At 36.2% G+C, this 27,115-nt stretch overlaps 1 protein-coding gene across 1 annotated transcript in view; it reads right to left on the bottom strand.

Moving 5' to 3' along the window:
• The window catches only part of LOC150102409 (calpain-B-like), a 913,019-nt gene that overhangs the window by 35,838 nt on the left and 850,066 nt on the right, over window positions 1–27,115 (bottom strand). Inside the window, exon 18 of the mRNA XM_090399770.1 lies at window positions 19,642–19,710. Within this exon, the coding sequence (XP_090255896.1) occupies window positions 19,642–19,710 (69 nt within the window). The remainder of the gene's footprint in view (window positions 1–19,641; window positions 19,711–27,115) is intronic.

Genomic DNA, 27,115 nt, shown 5'->3' with positions numbered 1-27,115 from the left:
ATCAAAAACTAGTTGGAAGTGAGGCTATAACCTGACCTCATATTTGTTAGCTCAAAAATATCCAATATCTATGTTAAAAAGGTTTTAAATCTGATTCAACATTCTCAACATAGACCTATAATGCTTCAATTCAACCCAGCAATTATTATGCGTAACACAGACGACAATTAAATTTCTTACAGACGACAATTTAATTTCCAAAAAGCTAACTGGAAGGGTTTCATGGAAGATCTTGACCGCTCCATAAAACAAGTCCCTCCAAACCCTCAAGAGTATCCTGAATTCATAAAAATACTGAGGAAAATCTCCACCAAACACATCCCCGAGGATGCTGCGCAAACTACATTCAGACCTTTCCAGTGACATACAAGCCCAGTATGCTGATTACTTACAACTTTACAACACCAACCCTTTCTCAGACGAGACTATCCAAGCAGGAGAAAAATTATGCTCCAAGATGGCAGAGGAAAGGTGTTCCTCATGGAAAAAAGAAATAGAAGCCCTTGATATGACCCATAGTAGCAGAAAGGCATGGAACTTTATCAACAGAATTAGGAAGGATTTTACTAAGCCATATGAGCATCTGCAGGTAACAGCTAATCAAATTGCTCACCAGCTGCTGCTGCTGAATGGAAAATTCACTAAAAAGCACACAAAAAATAAGATACTTAGAACACCAAGTGAGGAACAAAATATGATTAACTCAGATTTCATCATCACTGAACTCAACGCTGCCATAAACCTATTAAAACCTAGAAAATCTGCAGGCCTTGATGATGTCTGTAATGAACAGATTAAACATTTTGGGACTAGGACTAAAGAGTAGTTATTAAACCTATACAACACTTGCCTCAGAACCCTAAGGATACCAACTATCTGGAGGCATGCCAAAGTGGTGGCCTTTCTGAAACCAGGGAAAACTCCAACAGAAGCAAAAAATTACAGACTTATATCACTACTCAGCAACCTCTTTAAACTCTATGAATGATTAATTTTGAATAGGCTACAACCCCTAATCGAACTCCATCTTATTGCTGAGAAGGCTGGCTTTAGACCAGGCAAATCCTGCACATCACAAATTCTCAACCTCACTCAATATGTAGAAAATTAGGAGCAAAAACTAGCCACAGGAGCAGTCTTTGTAGACCTAACGGCAGCATATGATACCATAAACAATCACACACTCAGAAATAAAATATACAGAATAACTAGAGACTATCGCCTTGTCCTCCTGATCCAATCACTCTTGGAAAACAGATGCTTTTACGTGGATCTGGGGGAGGAGGAAGAGCCACTGGCACCTCTAAAAATCCCCCCCCCCAGGGAAGTATGTTATCACCATTACTTTTCAACATCTATGTCAATGATCTCCCCCATCTTTCCAGGAAAAATTTTATCTATGCTGATGACCTTGCCATTGCTACTCGGTCAAAAAATTTCAAGTCCATTGAAACTACTCTATCACTTGTCTTAAATAGTCTAACCACATACTATACCAGCAATCAACTAAAACCAAACCCTTTAAAAACCCAGACTGGCCTTTTCCACCTTAACAATAAGGAAGCCAACAGGAAGCTACAAATTTCTTGGGAAGGCTCTAATATAGAACATTCCTGGAACTCAATCTACCTCAGTGTGACTCTCGATCGCATCCTCTCATATAAAACCCGCATAGAAAAAACAAAGGCAAAAATGGATGCAAGAAACAACATACTAAGAAAGCTTACCTCTTCCAAATGAGGTGCAGACCCTAGCACACTGAAATCTTCTGCCTGCCTTGGCCCTTTGCTGTTCTTCTGCTAAATATGCCTGCCCGGTATGGTCCAGATCCTACCATGCTGAAAAACTTGATCCAGCATTGAATGAAAGCTGCCACTTAATTACAGGATGCCTGAAACCAACACCACTAAAAACCTGTAAACTTTGGCTGGTATTGCACTCCTTCAATTCAAAGATCTGCATTCTCAGCTGATGAAAGAAGCAGACAAATCAATGATGAATGCCACCCACTATTCAGCCAGCTTTCTGGCAACTGTTGAACCACCTAAAAATCTCCCAGAGACAAGACTTCAACAATGGCTTGCACTATACCCTGAAAATAATACTGGTATTCTAACAGCCAAACATCTTCCATGTGGTGCCCACTTGGACTGGAATACTTCAAAAGCCTCAACAGACTTCAAATGACAGGACGCTGCAAACAAAACCTCATCAAATGAGGCTACTTCACTGGCCCAGACAACTGTGAGTGTAAGACAACCCAGTCCATGGAACACCTTCTTTCTTGCCCCTTTCTTCCATCGCCTTGCACAAAAGAGGACCTTATATCCTGTACAGAAAGAGCAGTTGATTGTGCAAGACACTGGAGGAACATCTGACAATATTTATTGTATATAAGTTATATATAGTTTCCCCCTTTTTTCATATTTAATTATTATTCCCTGTATAATTCACCTACCAAATCTAAGCTGATCTCATTGTAATGTATCCTAATTTGTTGTAAATCATGTTGTATCACTTACTTACTACTGTGCTACTTGTGTTTGGATACAAAATAAATGGCATTTTCTCAACCTTTCTCTATATCAACATTCCAGAGACTGTCTTAATCAATTGCCTCTGAATCTCTTCCAATAATATTTCCTTTTTGTTTCAAAACCAGACAAATTTGTGCACAGTAGTCCATATGTGGCCTAATCAAGCCTTACTTCAAGTCAGAGTTCTCTGCATCATTGCTAGAATTTGTTGTGCTGTCTTCAACGTTTTAAGAATGTGTCCTCTATATTTTAAGTTCCTATCCACCATCATCCTCAGATCTCTTATTTCCTCCATCTCCTCTAACATATCTCCATCAACTGTATATGCTGCATTCCATCTTTGTTTTTCAATTTTTAAAACTTTACACTTTGTAGCATTCAACTGGTCCCATATCCATTCACCCAGTCTATTTCCGCTTCATGTGGTGCACCTGTTCATGGGGGAGGGGACCTCCCAGTGATGGTACTGGCCCTTTTCATTCTTCCTCTTTTTCTTTGCTTTTCTTCCCGTATTCTTTGATCTACTTCTCCTGAGTCCATGCAACCCATCGACATCCGGAAAGGGGGATCCTGGAAGTCTTGCACTACTTTGGCCCCTGCTTCGGCAAGACGGGTGTTCCTGGCTGGCCCAGCCAGGATCAATCAGCTAGTGAGCTTGCCTGCAAAGGTCAACAGTGTTGCAGTAAGTCTCTCACCCCCATGGTCCAGGGTCGGGATCCTAGACCTGCTGGAGTGCCGGTATAGCATCCAGGGTAGCCCTGGCATTCCACTCCTGAGCGCAGTCTTTGCTTGCCGGGTAGTGGGCATCCATGTGTGGCTCCGTGGTGGGTGGGGAGCTTTGGCACCAAATTAAAAATTCCTTAAATATGAATTCTTCATCCTCAAATGTTTCAGGGACCCTAACAGAGTCCCAACCAAGTACTGATAATATAGACGCAGCATATGGAAACAGAAGTAAGAAACAAAAGATATCGGATACTAACATAAATGTACCAACCTTTTTAATTATTCATGCAACAGGTGAAAAATCAATTGGGAAAATGTCATCCTTCTTTATCCAAAAAGGTTTAGAAGGACTGGCAGGATCTCCCAAAACTGTCAAGAAATTACGTTCTGGTGATATCCTCGTGGAAACAATGTGCAAACAACATTCCTAGAAACTACTAAGAGCAACGACAATGGGTGGAATACAAATTGCAGTAACACCTCAAAGAACACTCAATTCCAGTAGAGGAGTGATATCAGAATGGGATCTCCTTGAGGTTCCTGTTGAAGAGATGTGTTCAAAGCTTAAAGATCAAGGAGTGATGGGTGTGAGGCGAATCCTGATATGCAGGGATGGTTACCTGGTATCAACCAAGAACATCATCCTTACTTTTAATACACCTAGGCCTCTGACATCTGTAAAAGCAGGGTATCTCAGCTGTTCTGTTAGAATGTACATCCCTAACCAGCTGAGATGCTTTAAATGTCAAAGATATGGACATGCCGAAGCTGCCTGTCGTGGTTCTACTACCTGTGCCCGATGTGGTAGTAAAGAAATGAAAATAAATCTTGCTGTGAAAAAAAAGCTAAATGTGTCACCTGTCAGGGAGATCATCCAGCATACTCTCATGTATGTCAGAAATGGAAAGAAGAAAAAGAGATACGAAAAATTAAAACAGAACAAAACATAACATATCAGGATGCAGAAAGAAAACTAGCCACCATTACACATGTTCTACGATACTCTTATGCTGAAAAAGTAACAATTAAAAAGTGCCAACAGCAACTCAACATGTATGTCTATTCCACCATTTGATAATTTCACCATATCTGAACTTTACGATCACAAGTGCTTCTCTGTTTAGCGCATTAATTACAAGACCTATGGCCTTACTCCACAGACAACTTCAAAAATGGTCCCATTCAATGAAAACTCATCTGTCAAAAAAATTATGGTGGAGACTTCACTCAAAGATAAACCACCAGACACTCGCACAGAAAAAATGGATACCTCGATACCCACTGAAAGCAAACTAAGCATACCAACTGACCCTAACACATTTGATCTTTTGAACACTCTACCAGAGGAAGAGATGGACACTGGCCATCCATACTTCCCTAAAACAGTGGATAAATATAAATCTGACAAAGGTAATGCCTCGAGCTCTCGAAAACCAGACAAGTCAATAAAATCAAAACAATAGGAAAAATTTTACAATGGAACTGTCGTGGGATCGGCCAGAATATTGACAATATCAAGATGTTGTTGCAGAAACACAAACCATTCTGTTTCTGTCTACAGGAAACTTACTTAAGACCCATGAGGACTGTACCTTTAGGAATTTCACTGTTGTATGTAAGGATAGAACTGGAGATGGTCTTGCTCATGGAGGAGTAGCTATCCTAGTGGGTAGTCATACTCCTTTCCATCAGGTCCAACTTAATACTTCTCTGGAAGTGGTAGTGATTCGCTGCCAAATGATGAGTTAAATGAAATTGATCTTGATAACCTTATCTCGCAACTGCCTGAACCCATACTTTTGATGGGTGACTAGAACAGTCACAATACTCTATGGGGTAGTGCCAACACTAATAGACGAGGTCGAATCATTGAAAAAATTCTTGATAATAATAACCTTTCCCTTCTAAATAATAAACTCAATACTTTCTTCCATATGCCTACCTGCTCATATTCTGCAATTGATCTTACCAGCTGTTCCCCTTCCATTCTTCTACTGCTCATGTGGGACATTGAAGAGAACATATATGGAAGTGATCACTATCCTGTTCTTTGTACAATGTCTTCACAGGAACCATGTTCACCCACACGGATACCTATATGGAAAATGGACCAGGCTGACTGGAACACTTTCTCTCATCTTGCAAAATTTAATGCTGATGGCATCAGTCAAACACCTATCAATGAAGCTGTAAAATATATAACAGAATGCATTGTCCAGGCAGCAACAACCTCCATCTCAAAAACATCATCTTGCTTTCCAGTCTATCCAAAGCCTTGGTGGAACCCAGAATGTCAGGCAGCCAAAAAAGATCAACACAGAGCATGGAGCATATTTTGTAGATACCCCACCACATCAAATTTAATAATTTTCAAACGTGCTCAAGTCAAAGCACATTTGAAAGACATTAGAGTCAAAAACAATCATGGATCCAATTTTCTACATCAATTAATCAAATGACCAGTCCAAAAATTGTATGGGATAAAATCCGGGAAATGAAAGGCAGATATAGTACACATTGTTTGTCCATCTTAGACTATAATGGAGGTGTTCTTACTGATCCCAAAGCTATTGCAGATACTTTGGGAGAAACTTTTGCTAAAATCTCAGCAACAGCTTCATATTCTCCGGAATTTTTAATACTGAAAAAGCAGCAAGAAAAACAAAGGCTTAATTTTTCTACCAACATTCTTCAGCTATATAATCAGCCATTTGTCAAGGAGGAACTAAAAAGAGCTCTCCTACAATCTCACCCTAGTGCAGCAGGACCTGATGACATCCATTATGAAATGATAAAACATCTATCATCATCTTCTATGGATCTTCTTCTCTTATTATACAATAGAATACTTGCAGAAGAAGAGTTTCCAAATTCTTGGCATAAGTCAATTGTCATTGACATCCCAAAACCAGGAAAATATCCAACACAAGCAAATAATTATCGACCCATTGATCTGACCAGCTGTCTCTGTAATATACTAGAGAAAATGGTTAATGCCAAAATTCTCTGGTATTTAGAAAGCAACAGTCTTCTTTCCAATACACAATGTGGTTTCCGTAGACATCAATCAACTTTAGACCATTTAGTTTGGTTACAAACTTGTATAAGAGATGCATTTCTGGAGCGAGAACATCTTGTCTCTGTTTTTTTTCACATGGAAAAAGCTTATGACACAGCCTGGAAATGGAAATATGGTATATTAAAAGACCTCTGTAACCTAGATCTCAAAGGACACCTCCCTATATTTATTAAAAACTTTCTGTCCAGGCTAACTTTCCAAGTCAAAGTGGGAGGTACACTATCTGGACCATATCTTCAAGAACAAGGTGTTCCCCAAGGCTCTGTCTTAAGTGTAACCCTTTTTGCTATTAAAATCAACTCAATCATTGAACAACTTCCTCTCACTGTAGACAATGCTCTATATGTTGATGACTTCACAATTTACTGTCACTCACATAACATGAGGGTAATTGAAAGACAACTTCAGCAAGCAATTGATTATGTCTCTCTGTGGGCTCTTAATAATGGGTTTAGGTTTTTAACAGAAAAAAGTGTCTGTGTACACTTCTGTCGAAAATGCACTCATCACCCAGATCCTGAACTAAGAATGGGACCTACTGCTATTCCAGTAACTACAGAAACCAAGTTCTTGGGACTCATTTTTGACAGAAAACTCACATTTCTAGGACACATCCGTCAACTAAGAGAAAAGTGCAAAAGAACTTTGAACCTCCTTCGCACTCTATCCTCTACTGGGTGGGGAGCTGATCGAGCGTCAATGCTCCATCTTTATTGTGCACTTATATGTTCAAAGCTGGATTATGGGTCCCAAGTCTATGGTTTGGCAAGACAGAGTAACCTGCGATGGTTGGATTCCATCCATCATCAGGGTATACAGATAGCTACTGGTGCCTTTTGCACCTCACCCACTCCAAGTCTCTATGTAGAAGCAAATGAACCAGCTCTATCACTTTGATGGAAACAGTTGTCTCTTAATTACGCCCTGAAAATAAAATCTCTCCCAGATCACCCTACATGGAATAGTATCTTCTCTCTGCATTGGGAAGCTCAATATCACACACATCAAACTGCTATACATCCTTTTGGTATGCGTATTAAAGAAACTGTGCAAGCTGTTAGTATAAATGTTGACAACATTAGCTACACTAAACATAACAGCATTCCTCCATGGCAGGTTTGCACACCATCCTGCAACCTCTCACTTTGTCAGCTACAGAAATCTTTACCCCATCATCCATTTACCTGCAATTGTTTAATGCACACAAAGTGGCACATGCTGATTTCTTACCCATCTATACTGATGGTTCAAGAATTAACACCTTTGTTGGCTGTGCTGCTGTGTTTCCTGATATTATTATCTCAAATCAGATCCTACCAGACTGCAGTAACTGCAGTAATTATACAGCAGAGTTACATGCCATTCAGCTTGCACTTGTGCATATAAAAGAAAACTGCTACCAAAAGTGTATAATTTATACAAACTCATTGAGCTCTTTACAGGCTATCTCCTCTCATATGTATAATCCTCATCCAGTGCTTTATGAAGTGCTACACCTGCTTCACAAAATGAAAATCCTTAATTTCGATGTTCAGTTCTGCTGGATTCCCAGCCACATCGGAATCAAAAGAAATGAGGCTGCAGCTGCTAAATCAGCCCATACCTTCTCCACATACTATTTGACAGTTCCATATACAGACTACATATAAGATCAAAGCTAATTGCTCAGTGGGAGTTATGGCAAGAAACATCAACAAACAAATTATATAACATTAAACCTGAATTAAACACTGGCATTCTAGTCAACATACAAAGAGAAGGGAGGAGGTTGTCCTTGCTAAGGTCCGCATAGGTTACAGTCACCTTAAGCATTCTCATTTACTGAGAGCTGATGATCCTCCCATATGTGAAAAATGCAACACACATCTCACTATTCATCATATTCTGGTAGATTGGCAAAACTTTACAGGAGAGAGGAATGAAATTTTCACCTATCTAACCAAGCCATATACACTCAGGGAAATGTTAGCAGACTCAGGCAAATTGCATGATGTTTTTAATTTTTTAGAAAGAATTAATTTGTACAAACACATTTGACCATAAATTTATTTATATATAAATACTTTTTTTTGCTTAACTTAACTTTTATACATATATATTATTCATTAGGTTAAATCTGACCAATTATTTATTACCATGGGCCTTGATCTTGTATATTTGAATCACCCTGCTGTAATTTTGTTAATATGTAAATACCATAATGCTTAAATTAAATTTTATGCATCAATGCTGTATAATAATTCCTTTCTGACTCTTTATGTATTAGTATAACAATGTTTGTTGTAATCTTACTAGATGTAGACACTGCTTTCCTTGACTTGTTTTGTATATACATGTTTTCTATTTATGTTTTCTATAGTTATCTATTTATGGCTGAAACTTCTGCAGTAATTTTGTTTATATGTAAATACTGCATCACTTAACATACATTTTGTGTATGCATCTTATTTACTACTTTATTTTTCGAATAATCATGTAGTGCTGTAGGACATCTTACCTATTTGTGTACTTTCTAGTAATTCTGTTTATATGTATTCTAAATTCTGTTTCTACTGCATTGCTAAATTTAATTTTCATCCAGGCATATTGTATAATAATCCCTTTTTGCCTATTTTTGGACTGCTATAAAGGCATCTATTATAATTTTATATATATGTAGATACTGCATTCCTTGACTTAGTGTTTCATATATTATGTATTAACTTATATTGTTATCTATAGTTATCAAATAGTTAAATTTTTGCACTACTGTAATAACCTCTGACCTTGTGTGTTGCTGTGCCCTCTGCAGCAGTTCTGTTTACTTAGAGAGGCTGCTTTGTGAAACTAGATTCTTGTACAGACATACTGTTTACAATTTTCTGTAAATGCTAATGTTGTAACCTTTAGTTTTGCACATTATGACCTTTGTAGCTTTGTGTCAAGTAAACTATAAACCAACCAACCCAGTCTATTCAAGTGCTCTTGTAAAACCACATTATACAGCTCTATTACTCATAGTTCTTAACTTCACATCATTCGCAAATAACTGAATATCCTCATTCAAACATATCATCAACATACAAGTTAAATAGCAATCACCCTAAAACAGACCCCCCATGCAGCACACCACTAGTGACTTTCCTCTTCCAGGATATTGATTCCCCATACATAATTTGGTGATACCTCTCAGACAGACAATCTCCAATCCAATGCACTAATCTATTATCCAACCATATGTTCCAATTTAACTATTAACTTATCATGTTAATAGTACATGCAAGATTGTACCACTTCAACTTAAATTAAACTGAAATTAAAATTAACACATTTAGATGTTAGTGCATTAGGCATACTGCTAAAACATAAAAACTAATGTAAAATATATGCAACTCCATTAATTTACACAATAATTGACTTCCTAATAACCAATACACCAAACTACTGACCTTTGGCTGGACTCAGCAATGAATATCACACTAGAGTCCAAATGATCATAAGATTACACAGGCCTGCAAAATTCGAGTCATGAAAAGTTGTCTGGAAACTATTAACTGTTTCCTACTATTAACTGTTGTCTGGAAACTATTAACTATTAACTGTTTTATTACCTGATTTATTTTTGACTGCTGATTTCAAATATCTCTTCCATTTTTCTCTATCATATAAGGATTTTTCACAAAATGGATCCAAACATTACAGTAAAATAGCTTTAAAACGCATTATATTAAGTAAAATAACAGTATTTAAAATTGTCTGTAAACATTTTTGGAATGAAATTATTGGGGAAAAAAAGTTTTAATTAAAGTAATTAAAGATTAATCTTTAGTACATACTTTATATTTCGTTGTGGTGTCTTTTCTTTTTCCTTCAAAGCTTCTTTTTGAACTTTTTCTGTGAAATTCTTTTCTCAGGTCGTCTCTGTGCAACATCCAGCAACAGTCCACCATTGCATTGACATTCCACCTGCCCTGATACCTTCTTTCCATCTTCTTGATCTCTTGGTGGAATCACTCTCCTTGCTCTTTGCTGACAATTCCATTCTCGGGAAAGTAGTCTAAATGAAATTTAGACTACTTTCTAAATTAGTAGAAGGTAGCTTTTTGTTAATTTTTTTTTTGCTGAGAATTTTAAGCTCATGGAGCATCCAAATCCTTGAATTTCTGTAGCATGTCTTCCACAATCATTTTATAATGGGGGTCCTTGTGATTTCCTAAAAATTTGGTCACCACCTCTTTCAAAGCTTTCCATGCTTCTTTTTCAACAGTTGCCATTTTTTTCTTCAAACAGTTTATCCTTCATAAAATTTCCAGATGTCCAGACCAATAAAAATACTTTCTTTCAATTTTGCTAGACAATCCCAGAAATTTTGCACAGATGTATTTAAAAAACACTCTCCTTCTTTCGACAAAGCCTTCACAAATTGCTTCATCAATCCCAGCTTTATGTGAAGAAGGGGTAAAAGGATTTTTTCCTGAGCAACCAAAGTTTCGTGTGTAACACATTTTTACTTCCAGGTTCTAATGTGACTTTTTCTGGCCATTCCTTCTTGATCCAATGTTGCTCTTGATCTCGGCTGTCCCACTTGCACAAAAAAGCACGGGTATTTGGTGTATCCTCTTTGTTGTCCCAGAATCATAGATATGACTTTAAGATCACTGCAAACTGTCCATCCATGATCATTGTACTTGAGTTTGCTGAGAATGAAGGCTAAATTTTTGTATCATTCTTTCAGATGCACAGCATGTGTTACTGGTATTGAAGCATACTTATTGTAATTATGGAGAAGCACAGCTTTGAGGCTTCTTTTTGAGGAATCGATAAACAACCTCCAATTGATGACTTCATATTGTACATTGAATTTGCTTATCAGTCCAGGAATATTGCCACAGTAAACTAAATCACTTTCCTCTGAAAAGTAATGAAGAAAATCTCTTTCTCTATATCTAAACGATGAGAAAGAAGTGCCAGGGGTTAACAAATTCTTTTTGTTTAGTCTCAAGCCCAGCAGTTCTGCAGATTCCTTTGGAAGACCTAAATCTCTGATTAAGTCGTTTAAATCGGTCTGTGAAAAAAGTTTAGGTGAAAACTTTCAGAAATATGATAACCTTAGTAGTCAAAGACTAAAGTTCAACTAAAGAATCACACAAGAAAATGTGTCTGTGACAACAGGAAAGTCATCCATTATCTTGGCAAATCAGATTCAAAGTAACCACCTGCACTTTTATCTTCATTCCTCCCTCCCTCTCCTATCTTAAGGATGAGAAGTTTTGTGGAAATTTCTTTATTTACCATAAAAAGGCACTTCAAAAAAGCACTTATACAACTAATTAGCTGTAAATAAAGGAGAATGAAAATAAATACTGATGCACTGAATTTAAATCCAAATACTATTAATAAAAACAATAAAATTAGAAATTGGGTAAAATTGGTGGGTGATGGATTTTTTTTTACTATTTTTTCTGAACTCAGCACCTAAAAATCTATAGCACTCAACACCTAAGAATCAATCATTACTTCTCAGACAACTTTTCCATCGCAGGCCTGTGTTATTAATAGGCTGCTAAGTGACACAGCATGTCTGTGTAAACAGATGAGTTATAATATGGATTGTAATTAGGGATATTGTGCAACTTTTGTTAGATTTTATCATAGAGGAGAACTTTTTGTTCTCCCGCATCTCCTACCATTTTATGAAAAACCTCTTCAATGTTAATCCTATAACAACCCCCTTACCAACTTGTACATCTCTATCATATCACCCCCTCTTCTTTTATCCACTAGACTTTGTAAATTGCATCTTCTCAACCTTTCTTCTTACTCAACATTCTAGAGACTTAAATCAGTACAGATTCACTCCAAACATATTTAATTTAAATTTCAGTACTGCAGGATCCCAAGAACATATTGGAAAGTTTGGTTAAGGACATTATTCAGGAATGGGTGGATACAAATATGATACTCATGAAGAAAGGCATTGATTTGTGAAAGGGAGGTCTTATTTTAATAATTTACTCACTTTCTACAATAAAGTGACAGCTGAGTTAGATAAGGGAAATAGTTATGCTATGATAATGCCAAACTTTGAAAAGATGTTTTACAAGACACTACCATGGAACCTTATTATGCAAATGTGGAGAATGGACATGAAGCTGATGATGATGGATAAGTATCATAGAGTATATGGTGGAGTTGAACCAAAGAGAAATCAGGTGATCCATGGCATGTCTCAGAGCTCTGGACTTGGACTACTGCTACTCAATTTGCACATTAATCATACTGAGAATGATTCAAGGATGGGTAATTATCCATCACGTACTGATGATAACAAACCGGAGAAAACAATAGCTAAAGATGATGTAGAAATCCTGAAGGATGATGAAAATAGACTGGTAGTTTGGGCAAATTGTAATGGCTACCAATTCAATGCATCAAAGTGTAAAGTAATGCACTTTAATAAGAAAAAACCTACAGGCTAAATATTATATAGATGGAACTGGTCTGCAAGACACTAATAAGGCTGGGCATTTAGGGGTAACAGTTAGAGATCTGAAGTTAAGAGGACATATTGAAAAAGTATGCAAAAATAGCTCCAAGAATCACTAGGTCCTTAAGAAATATGCTGATAAGTAGGAAGTTAGTATGTCTCTTTATAAGGTTTTGATACAATCACATCTGTACTATATTGTGACAGATTTGGCTGCCTGGGCTTCTTGGAGATTTAGAAACTGTAGAGAGGATTCAGTGATCAAAATGATGAGTAGTTTGTAGAGGGATTCCTTTCTGTGAGAAGGTTTGTGATTTACAAAGTTTAGCTGGCAGACATAAAAGGGGAGATATGAGAGAAACATGTACATAGTACACTAAACGGGATTTTTATAAAGTAGATGCTGAAAAAATTTTCCAATATTTGAGTGGAGAGGTGGGAACGAGAGGTCGCCCTTGGAAGATGTATAAGAGAGTAGTTAACAAAAGTCTAAAGTCTAGATTTTTTGTTTGCAGAGTGGTCATAAGAGGTTCACCAGAAGTGATCATAAGTGCTTTGTCAGTGAATTAGTTTAAGGAGAGATATGATAGGCATTGTATCAACAATAATTAATGAGGGCCTTCCATGATAAGTCTTCTAACTCACAGGCAAATTATTCAGAAAGGGCTATGAAAAAATTTCAAGCTCTAAAAATTTTACTTACATATGTTTTACTTAACCACCACCTAACATCAGATGTTTACTATCATTAGTCATCCAGGAGAGACATCTTACTCTTGACAGAAAGAATGTTGCAGCTGCATCTGATACTGTCTACCTTCCATACCCAGATTACACACTCTACAATGCCTTTCACCAGACGGGTGACAACACCTGTGCCTTGGCGAGGTTTGACATTGCTTGCTGAGAATAGCTAATTTAGAATATCCTGCTTTTGATTTGTGACTCAAAGTTTCCTTGCCCCATTTGGTAACATTCATTCACTACATTTACTGGTCTCCAAACTCCGATAACCACTCACACCTCTTTACCTTCGTTTCTATGAAGCTCGACCATCTGCAATCCATTTATCCAATACTGAGGTTATCATCTTAGGTGGCCTCAATTCCAACTGGCTCCCCTTTTCCAACACCACTAACTAAGCTGGTAAAGACCTAATGCAAATTGTGCATCTACTTACCCAAATTCCTGATAACCTTCTTTATTCTTTCAATACTTTGATCTCTTTTTAACAGTTCTCCAAGATACACTGCAAAGGCCACCTCTCCTTCCAGCAACTCAGATCACAATCTGGTGCAAGTCTCCTCTCACAGAACTCCTTTCCTCAAACCATTTTCAACCTCATGTTCTCTGGCACTACAAAGTGCCAAGTACAATGAAGATCCAGAATTTCTACTCCTCTTTTCCATTGTATGACTACTGCTCATCCAATCCTAATACCTGCTCTGAACAAGTTAGAAGCTATTTTCATTGGTATGAAGGACTTTTCACTCTCAATTCTACCCAGAATAGGTGACCTCAATGTCCACAAGCACTTCCACAGCACAATTGAAAGAATGATTTTTGTGCCCTCCAAATGGAGAAACCTGAGTTTGATTCTCATCTTGACAAGGGAATGTGTATATATATATATATATATATTTTTTTTTTTTAAGTTGAAGATGAGTTAGTCAATCTCATACAGAGGTAGGAGGGTTTCTTCTCCCAGAAACTCAGGTTTTTATCCTGCATACAGACAAATCAGCCTTCAGAACACACACACACAATTTACAGACAAAAAATACTAGTGGTGGTGGTGGTGGGCAGTAGATGGCATTGGTGTAGAGCAGTGCTTCCCAAACTTATGGATGTAAAGGCCCACCCCCTTTGTAAAAATTAGAATATTTCACGGCCCCATTGAAAAAAAAATTGTAATACAGAGACGTATATTATTATAATATTTATTGTATTTATATTCAATACAATTTATATTCAATATTTTGCATTTGTAATTTTTTTTGTGATTCTTATCAATACCTTTGAAATGAAACTTATATGAATAAGCATATATTTACTAATATTCATTAAGCGCCAAAATATGCAGGAAGCAAAATTTGTGAACCAACACCAATGTGTGATTTTTTCCATTAAAATATAAAAAATAACAAAAAAGAAATAATAAATAATAAAAATTAAATACTTTTCTTTTAAGATTAAAAAAAATCTACTTAGTCCTAAAACATTTTAAATTTGTTTTCATTATTTCATGACCCCCCCCTCAACAAAACTTACAGCCCCAAGAAGGCTGTGGCCCACAATTTGGGAAGCGCTGGTGTAGAGGATGATGGTAGTGGCGTTCGGTATAGTTGGTGTATTAAGTGGTGGAGATGGAGCTGTAGAGTAGGTGCCCTCCCTCGATGAGTCTTTGAACTCCTTGGAGGTGTGACAAAACAATAATAATAAATCCTCGCCTCTTTCTAAGCCCTGGTTCAGCAGAAAGTCTATCAAAGCAATTGAAGAAGAAAAAATTAATTTTATTGCAGATGGCTTGCATCTGCAAACCCAGCTTTACACTCAGCTTATCCCATAGCATTCAACAAATGCAAAATAGTCATCAGCCGATCTAAATCTGATTTCATAAAGGCCAACAGCAGAAAACTCACTTCCTGTCCAAATAGAAGCCATACCTTCTGGTTCCTTGCTAAGACCATCAGACACAACTTCAGTTCACCTGCACTTCCATTTCTCTCTCATCCTATTGACACCACTGTTACTTTACCCAATGAAAACAGTGATGCTGACCTCCTAGCATTACTCTTTTCCTTGAACTCCTGTATAGATGACTAAGGCAATCTCCCTCCTAACCATATCAGAATCCTAGAACCACAGCTTTATCATGCTTTGGTACAAAGACATTAGAAAATTACTAAATAACTTGGACACTAAACAACCTTCTGATTCTGATGGCATCTCTCTAATTGTTCTCAAACATTGTGCTCAAGAGGTAACACCTATCCTGTATCATCTCAACATTCTTTTATACTCAGGTGGTACTTATCCTGATGTGTGGAAGCAATCATATGCTATGTTGCCAAAATAGTACAGACACCCTCCCCCCCCCCATAGCTCTATGTTGCCTTACTCATATGATGCAGATACACGTCTGTAAAAACTATATAAAAATAGCATGTGGGCATTAGTAGTAGTATAGATATTCTTCACCATCAGGATGAGTGGATCAAAAGAGTTGAGTCCGCTTGAATGTGGTATGATAGTCAGAGCTCACAACTTCGGTCATTCAGTCTGAGAGATTTCTGCCACATTGCATGTGTTCCAGTCTATTGTCAGCGAGGTTACCGTGAAGCAGAAACATGATGGAACCACTAACGCCCCCCCCCTCTCCCAAGAAGCTGACAAATCAGAACTAGTTTACCAGAACTTAGTGAAAAGCTTACCCCTGAAGGGTAATGACTGTAATAGTAATGAAAGGAGGCCCGAACTCATACTGACAGCAATGCTGTAACCATGGGAAATACAAAAAGTTGCTGCTGGGACACTTCTGGAAACATAGCATATATCTGGCCTATTTCAAAAAAAAAAAGGAGACAGAAGCATACCATTAAACTACTGACCAATCACCATCACCTCAATTCTCTCCAAAATAATGAAGAAAATCATCAAAAGTCAACTTCTCCGTTACCTAAAGGCCCTCCAATGAAACAGCAACCACCATTCAAGATGCACAGCTGACCTTTTAGCATACATCACCCACCACTGAACACGTGACCTGGAAAGGTTTGGAGAAATCTGCGCTTTAGCTCTTGATATTTTCAGAGCTTTTGAAAATCTGGCATTGAGGCCTGTCAAACAAATTGCCATCCCTTGTAATCAGTTTCTAATTGTGGCTAGATTTCTCCCTGGTCACTCACCATGTGTGTCACGGAGGATGGCTCCCTCTCTTCAGTTCTTTGCCACCAATGCAGAAGTACCTCAGGACTCTGTCATATCACCCTACCTTCTTTTTCCTGTACATAAATGACCTATCTCAATCATCACAATTCACAGCTTTGCAATGATAGTACTCTCCATTCATCTTATTCATTTGACAAACTATGCAGTGCTATGACATGCCAAGCTTCAAGATAACAACCAATTACTTAAAAATTCATCTATGTATCACCCTTCAATGAGATAAGGACCGTCTGGTCACCTTCAATGCTACCAGATTGCAATCTTGCCTTTTCTCTCACAGAAGAGATCTCAGCTTACCTATCTTTACTCAGACATAACACATCAATAGCTTCCTCAGCATCCAAAAACACCAGGCATTCTCTTTTATTCAAGATACTATTTTACACCTAACTCTTAACTCTATACAAATTCACTCATCCTTAGAATGCACCTGGAACTTCTCTAAAAATTCTTGATGCTGTCCAAAGGAAAGCAATTTGGCTCACAGATGATCTGTCTTTCATGGAGCCACTTCACCCTCTATCTCACAGACTTGATGTTTCAACACTTTCTATTCTACAGATACTTTAATGGCCATTGATCCAATGAACCAGCAATCATCATTCCTCCACTTTCTGTTTAGCCTGTTAAAACAAGAGCAGCAGCTACCCCACATCCTTTTCAGTGCATCTGCAAACACACCGAACCTGCTTTTCCTCTTACACTTTTATTCCAACTACTTCCATTCTCTTGAACAGCTGTCCAAAGGAAAGCAATTTGGCTCACAGATGATCTGTCTTTCATGGAGCCACTTCACCCTCTATCTCACAGACTTGATGTTTCAACACTTTCTATTCTACAGATACTTTAATGGCCATTGATCCAATGAACCAGCAATCATCATTCCTCCACTTTCTGTTTAGCCTGTTAAAACAAGAGCAGCAGCTACCCCACATCCTTTTCAGTGCATCTGCAAACACACCGAACCTGCTTCTCCTCCTACACTTTTATTCCAACTACTTCCATTCTCTTGAACAGCTTTACTCATCAAGTATTTGCAAACTACTACAACCTGCAGCTCTTAAAAAAAAAACGCATGAATAAACTTCTATTTCAATCCTAATCTGCACCATACACATAGCAGAGGTGTGTTTATAGGTCCTGCAAGAACTACTGTGTTTAAGATCAATGCTAAAAGAGTGATAAACATAGTCAACTGGACTGTGGAGTTGAGCATAGCTGTGTTGATGGCTTTGGTTGCTTCTAACTAAATAGAGAGAGAATCCATGACAGCCATATGTAATTGCTTGAATATTTTCCCACTTCCAGATAAAATAACTAGCATGACCAGAAAATTTTGAATAATTCAAAAATATGGACATTTGATAAGATCAAGGATTTTTTTTTAATGGTACATTAGTTAGTAAACAGGGAAGTAATACCAAAGATGATCATGACATCAGACTTTTTGAGGATGAAGTTTGAAACTAGTTTAATTTATTTCTTACCATTGAACTCATCTATGCCACACCCTTTTAGCCAACGACTACATATAGCTAAGAGTATTGCATGTGTTCTTTCCCAAAACAGAAATGATCATAAGAAAACTATTCTCAACCATTATTTCCAGAATATACATGAAAAGATAACCAAAGTGATGCATAATCTTCACAACACTTTTAACCACATTTCAAACTGACATCTCTCCTATTCATTCTCTAAAGAACAAGCTCCATTATTTTATGCATCCAATAGTGTATAATGTACCAAGCCTATACTTGTAATTTTCTCACATAAATCTGAAACAGTACTTCTGGAGTTTGTCAGCACCAGCTGAAAGAACTTCTCTAATCTCAGCAATATCTGACTGTGTTAATGTATCTAAAATTTCGAAGATGGTTATTTTAAGATCACCCTCAGGCCAATGGCCATAAGCTACCCGAATATATCCAACTCTAGAAGACTGTACTATGGCTCTAGTTCTCTCTTTTTCACACTTGAATTGTTTCCAATATTCCTCTGGTTTTATTGTTTTGTGTTCCTAGGATAAGTGCTTTTGTGCTGTAAATGTACTTGTTTGATTCCATAAAAATATCAGCAGCTTAATGTATTACATATTTGATTTTGTTTCTTATGCCATGTTGTAAGTTAATAGCTTGTCAATACATGATCTGAATTAGATCCATCTTCTGAAATGCAGCTACTAGTTGGCCAAACAACAGCCACTTATACATCCCTCCCTCTTATTCCCCAATTATATTTTTAAATGAATAGAGCAGGCCATCAGCAGTTCCTTAATCGCTCTAACCTACCTATATAGGGTTCAAGACTACAGTTTTATTATTATTAACAGACTAATCAGAGTAATTATATTCAATTACTGACACACTTGTCATATTGTACATATGACAGGTGTGAATGTGATGAAATATATTCATCACATTTATATACCAAATTGTAAAGTATGAAATAATTCATTCTTTCATACTTTACAATCAGATAAAAAAAATCTTACTTTGAATGTCGTGAGTTCATATGGTTAAAATAATAGCATGTATAATAACCAACACAGTATAATAATAATAACATATCATTTTAATAATATGCAATATACATTTACTCTCTTATATTATTTAACTCATTCTATTTTTTTTTTTTTAATATTTTGCTTATAAAGTATGAAAGAATGAATTCTCAAATATTTTGCTGTGATAAGTTATTTCTCTATATTGCAATTAAATGTAATTACAAATTTTTTGAAACATTCCCCCTTAAAAGCACTCATTTCATTCATTTTCTCTCAATCTAAATAACAATATAAATCCACAAATATGCACAAATTATAACAACAAATTTAATATTTGAACAATCAAAAACTTTATTTTAACTAAATGCTTTATTACTTTCCAAGTTCGAATATCCACCCATAAAGTTTTGAATTCTTCTAGTCCAAGTTTTCCTGAACGATCTACCTGAACATTGGTTAAGGTGTTTGAAAAAATATTATATTCTCTTTCATTTAAAGCTTCACATACAAGGATTTAATCAAGCATCATTCTCTAAAGATTGTGGAATGACAACACAGCAATAAAAAAAAATATAAAAAAGGGAGCAATAACAAAGAGAGAGAGAGAGACATAAAAATAAATTATTGTCTTTCTCATTATTTCTTCAGATTTCACAATACATAAATGTTTACCTGTTGTTTAGGAAGAATGATTGTTCTTACTCTACATTTTATTTTTTTTGGGAATACTGCATTTTGAGAATGGAAGGCTTAGGGAAAGAGTTATTGGCAGGATGAAGAAGATGAGAGAAGGTATTAAACTCTCCACTAATATCCCATCACCACCACCACCACATAAAATAAAATAATGTTTAAGGTGAAGATTATATAATAGTAAATGTAACTTAGTTTTAGAGTGTGTGTGTGGGTGGGTGGGGATCATTGTCAAGATGTCCACTTATATTTGATATGGGATAACTTATGTATATTAGTAGTGCCATGCCAATCCTAATCACATCACTTCATATGCTTAATATGTCACAAAGTGATGTTTTGGACTCGCTCGTACTTCACTCAAGGAACAATTTTAGTTAATGCACTGCACAATAGGCTCTTGAGTGGTGTAAAGTATAGAAAGAAAAAGAGAGAGATATACAGAGAGTAAGAGAGATGAGAAATTTGAAATATACTTGGTATTCAGGAAGAATAACACATCTGAAACAGAGGGGAGGTTATTACTGTGGGTGAGCTAAGGATTACATGAGAAATTAGATAATCAAAAAATCCTTCTCAAGAGGCTTCAATGGTACTTTCCAAGATTCCAATATGCAGTTGTGGTTAGCAACAGGTAATGGAAATCATCTACCAACTCAAAACAATCAGAAACATCCATGCCACAAAGGGATACTCTATCCAGACAGACAGACAGACAGCACGGAAAGTATTTAATATACCTATTTACAATCATGAAAGAATAGAACACTCCAATACAAATTTTATGTACAAATATCTCATTACTTCACAGAGTATTTTGCTTAAGGCAATGTAATTCAACTCTAAAATGATGATAATAATAAGTGAACATTAAATCTTAATCTACAGATTTCAATGAACTCATCTGAATAAAATTAAAATGCTTGATCTTGAGATATAGAGACAGCAGTTAATGTATTTATAATACAAGCACATAAGCTTTCAAACTGCCATAGGGTAAAAGGTAGCACCTCTTATCTCATTGTGAATGTAGGAAGAGTATCATCATCAGAAATCTTAACAGTCCATCAGGGATGCTGAATTGCACTAACTTAGAATTTTGATAACAGTGAGAAAATCTAGACTTAACTAATTCTGCTTCTTGAAGTCTAAAATTTATACAATATTTCTTTTGGGCACCCAAAAGATATCCATACATATAGATAAATTTATATACCATAAATGATTATATGTAATCATGTATAAAGCAAATATATCTAATTATACACTGCTTGGGAAAAAAGTCAACAGACACCCCTATGGGCAAGATGCATTATACTACACAAACAAGTCATATGTTGGAATATGATACTCTCAAGGTAGTGCAACTGCGTTCAGGTGAAATGGATGCGATAAGGGAACTGACAGAGTTTGAAAGTGGCATTGTGATAGGATGCCATGTTGCAGGACCATGTTTGCCTATATGTTTAACAAATTGTTGACAAGATGGGCCATCCCAGGTCAATAATCAGTAACACCATACAGAGATGGAAGTTCAGGGAGTCAATTGCGGGTGCGACAAAGGATAAAGAACTAAAGTCAATTGCGGGTGCGACAAAGGATAAAGGAACAAAGGATAAAAAAAAGATAAAAGAACTGACTATTGTCTCTTTCAATAAGACAATGCACCATGTTATAAGGCTGCTATTGTAACTGCATGGTTTGTGGACACAAAGGTCACCACACTTGACTGTCCTCTACAGATATCTAATCTCAACCCCACTGAACATCTGTAGGATGTTCAGTAGGGTTGAGTGTTGAACTGGAGTGTTGGTCGAGGCCAAGGGACATCCACCCCATAGGAACCACTGATGGTGAAGAAGGAGGTGGGTGAGGAATTGAGTAAACTTGATGTCAAAAGGGCTATGAGACGTGATGATATAGCGCCACATGTCTTGAGTGAATGTTCCAAGGAGTTAACAACAGTTTTAATATACATTTTAAATGAGTATTAAATTTGTCCTGGTCCAAAAGGAGTGGGCAACGAGGACAAAATTGTTCTACTTCATAAAGGAGATGATAAGACTAAGCTTTGAATTATAGGTCAGTCTGCATGTCTGGAATTCGGTCAAAGTGTTGGAGAAGCTAGTGAGGACAAGGATTCAGAACTGGGGTGGACAGCAGTAGAATTCTCTTTAATGGATATCATGGGTTTGCTAAAGGAAGATCATGTTTTAGCAATCTGCTTACTTATTATAACTAAGTGATGAATACATTTGACAAAGGGAATGTGGTTCATAGGCAATTCATCATGGGGAAAATTCATTGCAGCAAAATTCATCACGGAAAAAATTTGATGTAAATGTTATTCAATAGAAAATTGAAATGTTATTGCATTGATACCAATGTATGAAAAGTAAATGCAGTAAGTGCAAGACAAATTTCAAAAAATATTGTTTTTTTATGTATTTATGTATTATTTGTTTATATTTTAATTAGATTTTCATAATATTTTTATTCTCATACAATGAAAGCAATATATTTATTGATCAGTGAGTTTCCTGATTTCTGTTTCATTGTAATTTTTATTCATTTTAACCTGGTTTGGAAATCCTGCTCAAATTCCATGACCAAACATGGAAATCACTCAAGCCACTTCAGACCTCCAATAAGCAGTACCGTGGTCTCACATCAGACAATGAAATTTGCCTCTTACCTAAAAACAATTACAAATGCCCATTGCAAGTTTCAAATCCACAGCTCATTAGTGGGAGAGGGTACGCTATCTAGTCGTTAATGGCATGATATTTCTGATTACAGTTTATTCATCTCTTACCTAATAAACAAATTACAAACAATTGTGTCCACTGTGAGTTTTGAATCCACAGCTCATTGGTGGGTGAGGGTATGCTATCTAGTAGCATACCCTCACCCTACTGTGATCTTATTACAGCAGGGTGATTTCTTATTACTTATTATTATACTGTAATCAGAAATGACATGATATTTCTGATTAAAGTTTATTTTTGAACAAAAAAAATTAATTACTTATTTCACTCTAGGAGCACATGCATCTATCTATCTATATATATATATTTTTTTTTTCAGTAAAGACAACTAAATATGAAATTTCTTAGTATTATGAAATAGTAGTATTGGAGGAAAAGGTAAAGACTAGTATACACCTGCAGATGGCAATGGCCAGGGTGGGCATTCAGAGCATGTGAGCGCTGGTACGAAGGGGACGCTGCCGCCATGGCATGGTTCATGAGTTCATTTTTACGAAACAAAATTTTTAGCATAAAAACAAAAAATTCTTAGAATGATCAATATTAAAATAAATAAGGCTAGATACACTGAATAAAAATTTAAAAAAAAATGTATATTGCTCGCTGTTTACAATTTTGCAGCGAGAGCAGGCTAAATGCTTGCCTGCAGAATCTCAAGTGAAACGGTGAACGATTTTTATGCACAGAAACAAATTTTTGTACAAAACATTTGTTGCTACATAACTAGTCATATGGTACTGTAAAAACTCGATTCTTAAATATTCCAAAGCACATTACATTCGATTTTTTACTTAGGTTAAGTCCCATGTGAATATTGTAAAAATAAACTTTGTTTGTCTCTGTAAGTTTGTTTCAGATGTTATTGTAAATAACACTCTGGAAGTTAACTGTATATACTGCTTTAATAAGAACATGTTAGAGTGTTAAAAACAAAGGCAATGTTTATATTGCCGAAGCTGCATGTAATAGATCTACATGGCGGCATTAGAAAGATTATTATTAAAATTTGTTTCTATGAGAAAGGCTTGCAGGCTCTAAGTGTAAACATCTCCGAAGTCAGTTAGAAAGGTTCAAACAACTTTCTGATGGCCAGCAACTTACAATTAAAAGAAAGCAGAGGAGAACAAAAGGCATGCCGAACTTGAAACTTAAGATGAAAGAATCATACCGATTCTTTGGGAGTTGCCAAACTTCATGCAAGGTCTCAGAGGAGGTATAATAAAAAGGATCTGAAGCAAACAGAAAGGGCTGCCCGGATCCAGAGATTGCTGCAGAAGTAGAGGGGGGGGGGCCCAGTTCCAGAGATGTCCACAGAGAGACAGGAGAGGCTGCCAGGTTCCAGACATTGCTAAAGCTGCCCAGTCCCAGACGTTGCCGAAGAGAGACAGAGCTGCTCGGTTCCAGACATCGTCAGAGAGCATCCCAGATCTAGACGTTAGTTGAGATAGGAGTTTTCCGCTTCCAGAAAGGAGCTTCTCAGTTCGAGACATTGCTAGAGAGAAACGACTCCTAGGCCACAGACAATGCTTTCAAACTGCCGAAAGGAGAAGTCCCAAATGCCGTAGAAGAGAAACGTTTCCAGTCCAGAGAGGGATCCTGATTGACAGTTGACAGCAGTTTCATTTTTCTTGGAGGCGGCATTTTCAAGCTACTTGAGAAGGCGGTTGTCCAGGCATTTTCGGCGAGCCCAAGTAGAGGAGAAAAGGCAAGGCAAATTTCCCAAAGTAACTTTGCTCGTAAGTTTTTCTTTTCGCCATGGGAGAATAACATTTTTCCAGAGCTGTATGAGTCCAGCTATGTTCCCAATGAGATATAGACGAAGCCAAAATTCCAGATGAAGATCTGAGATGAAAGAATTGCCATAGAACTTTTAAAGACTTTTGACTAATTGTGAGATACAGAGCCTTTATAAGTTCAAAACTTTTATATAATTCCTCTTATAGTTGTATTTAGAAAGACTTAAGATATATGTTTAATGTTTAATAAGGTTAAGAAGTGTCCTTAAGAGAATCAGTTGGCATGTCAGAAGTTGATATCAATTTTGTAAAGATAACTTAACAAAGAGATTTAGGTAACCTCTTTGCGAGTAAGCTTTGAGTTTAATAAGTAAAATTTGTAAACTTAGAGTGGATAACGTTTTCTGTTAAAGAAAGTATTTAAAGTTGAAGAAAAAAAGTTCTAAATTTTGCTAAAGAATTTTTATAGAAGGATAGAGAAAGCAATCTCCCTAATGCTTAAATTCGTGTACATTTCATAGTAATGTTATTTGACTTTCTTGTAAGCATAGCACGTAATAATATAAACAAGAGAGATTCTGAAAGAGAGAGAGAGAAAGTGTGCACAGCTACATTAGAATAACAGAGAATAAAGTATAAATTAAAGAAAAAAGCCATCACAAGTAATTAATAGAAATTACAAGTATACAAAGTTAAATAATAATAAAAGTTTACAATGTTGCAGTAATGACAGAATAGCAACAGTAGATTTATAACAGTACGCATCTCAGTAGGCTGCGGACAGTAGCGCAGTGCGGACTATTGTTTCGTCTCTGTGTCGTGCTGTGTAATAACTTCTTGTGGGTAAAAAATAGAAATGGAATCAGAAATTTAAAAAAGTTATCCGGTGCACATAATCGTAAGCATCATGCTGCGAAAGAAGCAGATATTAAGAAACAAACTGGGGCTCTTAATAAATTTGTTAAAATATTCTGATGCAGATTGTAACCAACGCGATACATCAGAAATCAGAGTTGAAGAACCGTGCATATCATTCAGTTTGCATGAAAGTACTATTGCAACTATTGAACAAGATAACAAGATGCATGATTTAAGTAAAAGACAGTTAGGAGAAGATTTAGTTGTAGTTGACCACGAAACTAATACATTGTTAGTCCCTAAATTTAGAAGATCCAGGTGAATGGGGAAATATTGATGCAAAATTACGAGGTCTTTTAATTGAAATGGGGCCTGTTCAAAAGAAAAATATAATATATCCCAGAGATACATATGGTCGTAAATTTGGCGACACGTATTATAATAGAAAAATGGAAAACGGGGCGATCGTGCCAAGAACATGGCTCATTTATTCCAAAACTTTAAATTCTGTTTTTTGCTTTTGTTGCAAACTTTTCGCACCTACTGAATCAAGTAGAAGGTTATAACGATTGGAGAAATGTAAGTACAACTTTGCATAGACATGAGACTAGTTTAATGCGCATGAAAAATATCTTAAAATGGAAGGAACTTGAGAAAAATTTAAAAAACAAAACTACTATTCATTGCCAGCCTCAAAGTATGTATGAAATGGAAAAGAAACATTGGATGAGTGTTTTAGAACGCTTGATTGAAATTATAAAATTTCTTGGTAGCCAAAATTTAGGTTTTCGCAGATCATCTGATAAATTATATGAAAGGAATAACGGCAATTTTTTAAAATTAGTCGAACTATTTGTGAAGTTTGATCCCATTACGGAAAATCATGTTGAAAGGGCCCTACAATGAAACAATAGAGTACACTATTTGAGTAAAGACATCAAAATGAAATATTGGAAACTTTAAATAATGCAATCAGGGATACAATTTTATTATCAATTCGAAAATCTAAATATTATTCCATAATTTTAGACTGCACACCTGATGCAAGTAAAACAGAACAAATGATCATTATTATTCGCTTTGTTTCCTGTGACAATGGAATTGTCAAGATCAGAGAAAACTTTTTAGGTTTTGCAGATGTATCAGATTCCACAGGACGTGGTTTATGTACAACAATAATGGAACAACTGGAAAAATGGAATATTCCCATTGAAAACATGAGGTCAAAGGTATGACAAAAGGGCAAATATGAAAGGGAAAAAATACGGGCTCCAAAATTTGCTTTTGAACAAAAATCCTCGAGCTTTTTGTGCCATGTGCTGCTCATATTCTAAATTTAATCATTAATGATGCAGCCAAAGTGAATGTAGATACAATTAGTTTCTTTGCAATTATTCAAGAAATATACAATTTCTTTTCATTCTCTTACGAATGTTGGGCAACCTTTTAAAGTTTGTAAAAAATTTAACATTGAAACAGCCATCAGAAACGCAATGGGAAAGTAAAATTAATGCAATCTGCCCTCTACAATATCAGTTAGAAGATATTTACAATGCACTTTTTTAAATTTTAAATAATGAAAATTTTAATAAAGAAACTCAGCATGAAGCACAAACATTATGTGCTAAAATAAAAGACTACAAATTTATTTGCTCTTATAATTTGGCATGATTTACTTAACAGAATAAAGCCTGTGAGTAAAATGCTTCAAGACAAAAATATGAACATTACACTTGCTTTAGAATCTATCGAAAACTTAAAAATTGTGACGATTTAGAGATTCACTTGAAGGACA

This window comes from Typopeltis vanoorti, chromosome 10, assembly GCF_054136105.1.
Source record: "Typopeltis vanoorti isolate ZY-2024b chromosome 10, IOZ_Tvanoo_1.0, whole genome shotgun sequence".
NCBI classification, from domain to species: Eukaryota; Metazoa; Arthropoda; class Arachnida; order Uropygi; family Thelyphonidae; genus Typopeltis; species Typopeltis vanoorti.
This window is presented reverse-complemented; position numbering and strand designations above follow the sequence as displayed.